The sequence below is a fragment of the Dermacentor variabilis genome, chromosome 3, assembly GCF_050947875.1.
Source record: "Dermacentor variabilis isolate Ectoservices chromosome 3, ASM5094787v1, whole genome shotgun sequence".
Classification (NCBI taxonomy): Eukaryota; Metazoa; Arthropoda; class Arachnida; order Ixodida; family Ixodidae; genus Dermacentor; species Dermacentor variabilis.
In genome coordinates, this window is record NC_134570.1 from 23,832,785 (window position 1) to 23,839,823 (window position 7,039).

The 7,039-nt window shown below is 46.4% G+C and overlaps 1 protein-coding gene across 1 annotated transcript; it reads right to left on the reverse strand.

Annotated features, from left to right (window-relative positions):
- Positions 1–453: 453 nt before the first annotated feature.
- Positions 454–6,236, reverse strand: LOC142573913 (uncharacterized). The gene is made up of 3 exons (XM_075683117.1): positions 6,079–6,236; positions 4,819–5,111; positions 454–944 (listed from the first exon to the last, which is right to left on the reverse strand). The coding sequence occupies exons 1-3, from the start codon at positions 6,161–6,163 to the stop codon at positions 678–680; spliced, it is 645 nt and encodes a 214-aa protein (XP_075539232.1). The 5' UTR covers positions 6,164–6,236; the 3' UTR covers positions 454–677.
- Between the last annotated feature and the right edge of the window lie 803 nt (positions 6,237–7,039).

Below are 7,039 nucleotides of genomic sequence, written 5' to 3' on the forward strand. Positions count from 1 at the left end.
TGAAAAGACTCGAGTCATTTCTTACACCGTGACTCGAGTATAGGGAAGAATTTGCACCAGATATAGTGACGCGTTTGCAAAGTCTTTGGTAGATTTAAGCAGCGGCAAACCAGACCCCCCATGAGGACTTTCGAATTGTGCGAAAAACAGCCTTATATAGTTCACGAGGGTTGCAATGTGGGCTTGTTGGTAATGCATATTCAAGGGGAGTATGGTAGCGCGGTTCAAAGACGGGACAAAAGAAGACATGAAGGGACACACACAGCGCTAACTTTCAACACTGTTTATTATCGAAAACCAGGTCATACTTATATACTCAGACAACAGATTTTCGATAATAAACAGGGTTGGAAGTTAGCGCTGTGTGTGTCCCTTTGTGTCTTCTTTTGTCCCGTCTTTGAACCGCGCTACCATACTCCCCTTGAAGAAGCCTTATACAGTTGCTTTTGGTGTATAACTTGTTCAGACTTGCATAATTCTGCGAAGTTTCTTTTCTTTTTTCTTGGCTCCGTCGTTTTATTAAATGAACGAACGCTTCGTGTGCATCTTGCTCCTTCGAAGGCATTTCTGCGGGGACGGAGCCTAGCAGGGAACTAAGGTCTTTTTTTTTCTTCCCCGTAGGCGATGAGGGTGACGTATTTGCTGCTGCGATGTCGGTGCCGGCGACAGCGCGTCAATCAAATCATGTACTTGTCGTTGCCGTAGGCAGCGATTCCCGAGTCGCCCGCGGCCGCGTTCCGCGGCGTCAGCTCGGGCGGTTCCACTGGACCGCCCGGCGAAATGCGCGACGCGACCAGCCTTCGCGTGCGCTCCCAGCAGATGCCGCTGATGCAGACCGCGATGCACACGATCAGGATGATGAGGAAGGACGTGGCCAGGATCAGCGGCATCGACTTCTTGGTCATGCTCTTGAAGTTGTTGTTCGGCACGCTCGGGTCTTGAGGCTGCGCGTCGCGAGCAAAAAAAAAAAAAAATGAAAAAAGGGGGGGGGCCGCCAAGCGAGCTTTGGTGTCGCGTATAGATTCGTGCTTCAACAAATTCAAGCTCAATGCTGCCACGTTTTCGAGCGGTAGTCGACCATTATTTATGCAGATGCTGAGTCCGCATTCTCAACCATCGGTACAATACAAAAGGCAAGTTGTTGGCAAGTTGCTTTTTCATCCACTTTGATTTCCATTAATTTATCGTTTCTTTACTTCATTTATTAGGCACAAGTAATTCCCCCTGTGTTGTCCTTGGTGTCAGTGTTTCTTGGCTTCTTGTGATGTGACTAATAAAAATCGGGTCCTTCGGTTAGACCCCTTTATTCTCGTTTACTTTCAATCAATAGTAGCTCATGTTCCGAACTTCAGTAAAGCAGATGACGCCAGCGTACTAACTTATTCAGCTCGTGAATTTGACGAGTTCATGGAATTGAACTGTGATCCTGCCACAACTGTAAATGACCTCTGGCTACGATTCAAGCACATTGTTTGTTACTGCATGAATAACTTTATTCCACTACGGCTTACACGGCCTCAAAGAAATAACCCCAGGATAACAAGAGAAATTCTACACGCAAAGCGGGAAGTTAAACGACTATGGAAGGCGGTAAAGAAAAAAGTTCTGCAGTGCGAATGTATCAAAACTAAAAACTGCCATATCAAACTTCAAGACTAGAGCAAATCAAGCAAAAGAACATTGCTTCAAAGGAATGCTACCATCATTCATTACTGGTATAACCCGCACAGGTACTGGAAGCATTTCCGTCCGTGGAAAGCAGGCAGTCCTGAACTAACATTAGAACAGAAAATGGCGAAGTCTAATTTATACAACTTTTTCCACTCTGTCTTGCCAAAAAATAACGGAAAAATCCCGCAGCTCATACCCTCCGATATTACGGGCATCAACCCAATGGATGTAAATGACGAAGGAATATTTAGTCTTTTGCTTGAATAAAACAAAACAAAAATTTTCGGGACCAGACGACGTAAACGATATGCAGAATGGTGCAGCAAATACCTTGGTTTGGTTTTCCGCAAAGCTCTTGCCGTATCAAAACTTCCAGACGATTGGAAAAAAGCTAAAATAACACCGATCCCCAAAGCAGCAAATAGCGATCATCCTACAGACTTTAGACCAATATCGTTAACGAGCACGTCGGGCAAAATATTGGAACATATAATCTCTTTTTTTTTAATTGTGGGGTTTGACGTGCCAAAACTACTTTCTGATTATGAGGCACGCCGTAGTTGAGGACTCCGGAATTTCGACTACCTGGGGTTCTTTAACGTGCACCTAAAGCTAAGTACACGGGTGTCTTCGCATGTCGCCCCCATCGAAATGCGGCCGCCGTGGCCGGGATTCGATCCCGCGACATCGTGCTCAGCAGCCCAACACCATAGCAACTGAGCAACCACGGCGGGTGTCACATATAATCCTTAAAACATTTAATCGTTTTCTTGGAGACGAACGGCATTTTGTCATCTAGCCAGCACGGGTTTTGGAGCAGATTATCAACTATAATGCGACCAACAGAGGTTGTTCATGATTTAGCTCTGTCTTTAGCGCAAACAGACATGCTACTAGACTTTTCTAAGGCCTTTGATTCCGTATGCCACAACAAATTAATTGCAAAGCTCCGAGATATAATCGGAGATTGATTATTAACACGTTGGATTGAAGACTTTTTAACTCAGAAACCCTGCCTGTCACATCCGGAGTACCACAAAGCTCCGTTCTGGGGCCTTTGTTATCTTTATCTTTATTAATGATATCACAGACAATATATCTTGCACCATTAGGCTCTTCGCCGACGACTGAATGATTTACAGAGAAATTAACAGTCATTTGGGTCACCCTGAACTAACTGATTCCTTAAACCATCTCGCGAACTGGTTCCACACGTGGCAAATGTCGATTAATCTACAAAAAACATTATGTATGACGATATCGCTAAAGAAAGAAGCTCTCGAATATGATTACAGCATTAAAGGCACTAGGCTTCAAAAAGTGAATGAACAAAAAATTTAGGTGTCACGATGGCTTCATACCTCACATGGGATGCGCACATTTCAAATATTACTTCAGTTGCTCTGCGCAAGCTGTTTTATCTTCGCAAATGCCTCCGGCTGGCCCCTCAATCTACCAAGCTTTTAATCTATGCTACATATGTTAGACCAGTAATAGAATACGCTAACACAGTATGGTTTACTTAAACAGTCACTAAAGTTAAAAAAACAGTATATGTACAGAGGAAGGCTGCAAGATTCATCTGCAATAAATATAAGCGCAATGATTCTCCCACAAATATGTTAACAAGCTCTGGCCTCCAGACACTGGCGATTAGAACAAAATAAGCACGCCTGAAATGTCTTTTTCAGCTACTTCACGACTATTTTAAAATTGACACATCATTGTACACCCGTCCATCAGAATCCCGCGTAATCCGGCACAAACATTCACACCCACTGAAAGAGTATACTCTACCGCCGTGGTTGCTCAGTGGCTATGGTGTTGGGCTGCTGAGCACGAGGCCGCATTTCGATGGGGGCGAAATGCGAAAACACCCGTGTGCTTAGATTTAGGTGCACGTTAAAGAACCCCAGGTGGTCAAAATTTCCGGAGTCCTCCACTACGGCGTGCCTCATGATCAGAAAGTGGTTTTGGCACGTAAAACCCCAAATATTATTAAGAGTATACTCTTACCACAATGACACTTTCAAGCAATCTTTTTTTCAACTTGCTGTTAGGGAATGGAATTGTTTAGATCCCTCGGTTACTATCGGTAACTATCATTATCGGACTTTGCCTCAAAGTAGAAACTATCATCTGTTAGAGCCGTGACACTCTCAGCCCTAGAGACATTTCGCCATCATTGGAAGCATGTTAGTGGCCGAGTGCTCACAACAGAGTGTTTTCAGGTTTGCTGTTATCTGCCTGTGTACCACTCTATTTCATATATAATTTCTGTTATCTTTTGCTGTTGGTTACTTTGTGTTATCTGAAGTTAAAAATGCGTGCTTTGTATATTACTTTTATTATAAGTGTGTATACGTTATAAGCGTTACAAATGTGTTCACACACCCGCCGTGGTTGCTCAGTGGCTATGGTGTTGGGCTGCTGAGCACGAGGTCGCGGGATCGAATCCCGGCCACGGCGGCCGCATTTCGATGGGGGCGGAATGCGAAAACACCCGTGTGCTTAGATTTAGGTTCACGTTAAAGAGCCCCAGGTGGTCGAAATTTCCAGAGTCCTCCACTACGGCGTGCCTCATAATCAGAAAGCGGTTTTGGCACGTAAAACTCCAAATATTATTATTAAATGTGTTCATAGAATTTCAGCTCGAAATTCATTCCTAATTATCATTAAGGAAACTTATTATGTATAACTTTCGCTCTTATACCATTGTGATGGCTGTCACTGCATTGGATTCCTGTTTCTGTTTTGCCCTATTGTGCTGATATATCATTGTACCTGCATGTGCAATCTGTACGCCCATTTGCTGTGCTCTCGAAAAGAGACTGACAGTATTGAAAATAAATAAATAAATAAAACCCCAGAATTAAGGAAAAATAATCTTTTGCATGACATTATTCTCTTTGTCTATCATGATGGCTTCTGTGCGGTTGATCCTTGAGGCTGTTTTCTTATAAGTTGGGATATGACGTAATAAAGATTTCAGCTGAAGGTACAGTCTCTTGTCTTGTCTCTTTCTCGTGTCATCTTGCGTCCGATAAAGTTTACTACGCTACAAAGTTATCCCGCCGTTCGGGATTCCGTTCTCTCTACATATATACACACTGTCGCGATCCGCACACAACCTTTTATACTACATGCCTTGAAGTAGTAGTCGTAGGCGATCTCAAACCCTGCCGCCTTGCGGACGCGCTCGTCGCCGGACACGCGGTACGCGCCGGTGTCGTTGAGCAGCTGTCCAGGCGAGAGCAGCACGATCTTGCCCGGCTTGCCGACCTCGGCCACGGCCATGAGGCCATCGTTGCCGCCGCTGGAGGAGGGCTGCTTGCTGCTGCCTCCTGACCGCGGAGTTGCCGAGGCGCTGTTCTTGACGCTGGGCTCCTCGGCCACTTGCCGCCACCAGGTGAGCTCGGCCACTGGAGACTGCCCGTCGTCTGTACACCGCGCAGAGAACCGAGTTTCCTTCGGGTGTCTTTGTGTTCGCTTTTTTATTGTGCGTGCTAGGTATACGCTAGCGCACGGTACGATGCAGACCCCGTGAAGCTGTGTACGTGCGCGCTTTTTCTTGACGAGGATATATCACTTGTATTCCTAAGCAAATGTAACCTTGAAGTATGACGCAGATGGGGTTATCTCTGGCCGGGCTGATGGTACACAAACTATGAATAACGGCCAAAAAAAAAAAATAAGATTGCGCCATCTGAGGTTTATGTTGACCCCGAACAATATTTGTCATCAATCTTGCGTACACTTTCTTGCGCTCTGCGCCCGCTGTGTTAGGAACGCTGTATATATATATATATATATATATATATATATATATATATATATATATATATATATATATATATATATATATTGGACTCATTGGACTTCATAAGCCCGGCCATGCCCGTGTTACTGATCGCTCGACTTTCAAACGCATTCACACTAGCGACATAGCAGCGAGTGAGTGACCCAAAACAGTCGGTTTCCGATCAAAGCGATAACTTCTGCCCATATATGGAAGCAGTCGCTTAATGCGAATGCGACAAAAATAAAAAAGAATAACCTAGTATAGATGTACAATGCAATGGGTCCGTGAGCTGCGCACCACGTGCTATACAGTTAAGCAGGGCATGTGCACGCATACATGGGCACACAATCATCATCACGTGTTTAGTTAACACGTGACTGTACTCCTAAACATGAGGGCACAAACAAGCGGGGTATTTCTAGAGCGGCCGGCGCACAGTGAGGGACTAGAGACGGGGACACGGGTCCGCGGGCCCCGCGCGCTGCTATCTACCGTGACGCCCCGTAGTTGAGCCACACAGCATTGCAGCGCAGCCATTCACGCACGAGTCGTGCACACCACGGCGACGTCGTGACGCGCACGGCGAGATCGCCACACACACTCACGGGAGGCGGCATGCCCGCGGCGTCCGGCGTCCAGTAGCAGGAGGACGGCCAGCAGGAGCGCCCGGGCGAGCACAGCCCACGACATTGGAGGGGAACCAAGCTCCGGCTGCGGCTTCCGTCGGGACCCAGCGCCCGCCGCTCGCGGACCTCTTCTTTTGGCCGGCGCGCGTGACCCTCCCGGTGGGTGCAGCGGGGACACATCTGGACACCGCGATGTCTCGAAGCAACGTCATAACTAACCCCCCACCCCCATACTATCCCCACCCTTTACGAGCGATGGGAGACCATGCTATCCAGCCCCGCCCTGCAAGACCAGCACCGAGTGATGCACAGGGGCCAGGCGGCCCTGGAAGCATATGGAACCCGTGAAGAGGGAGCCACGTACCCCATCAGGCGCTTAACGCGCTCCATTTCATTATGGGTCAATAAAGTTGTTTCTCTTTCTCTCTCTCTCTCTCTTACAGAGATTAATATAGAACGAACTCTGGCGCTATTGTGCATGTCTGCGGGAGCTGCAAGCATGGCGGTCCAGCCGGCTTGGCGATGATGGTCAGTGCATGGCTTCGTTTTTCTGCCTTCAAACGGCTTCGTGATTTCGCAAATTGATGGCTTTCACTCTTAGAAAAGAAAAGTTGTAAAAAGGTAGTAACGGGCGTAGTCACTGACTCTGCCACTCTTGATTTGGGTGGCAGTAGTGGTGGTCTTAATGCGATGTTCGGAAAAACTGTAGCTGCGATCGTTATGTTCGAGTAATATACCGGGTGTTCAAAATTAAGCTTTATAGATTTCTTAAATTTAGGCACTGGAAGGCATGCGAAGATCACCTGTGCAAATAAGTTACCTGGCGAGGAGGACACAAATTGAGGTGATAATTATCGCTGTCAGCATCCCAAATGAAATAAAATTGAATGATTAACTTTTTGTTGACTGCAGTAAGTGGATATGTTTGTATTGAAAAGCT

What these genes read in the sequence shown, in the direction of transcription:
- LOC142573913 (XM_075683117.1), bottom strand. Translation starts at nt 6,163, where the DNA reads ATGTCGTGGGCTGTGCTCGCCCGGGCGCTCCTGCTGGCCGTCCTCCTG. An exon ending in CCGCGGGCATGCCGCCTCCC is followed by an intron (nt 5,112 to 6,078) that starts GTGAGTGTGTGT and finishes CGCGGTGTACAG; the next exon opens with ACGACGGGCAGTCTCCAGTG. An exon ending in CCTACGACTACTACTTCAAG is followed by an intron (nt 945 to 4,818) that starts GCATGTAGTATA and finishes CGCGACGCGCAG; the next exon opens with CCTCAAGACCCGAGCGTGCC.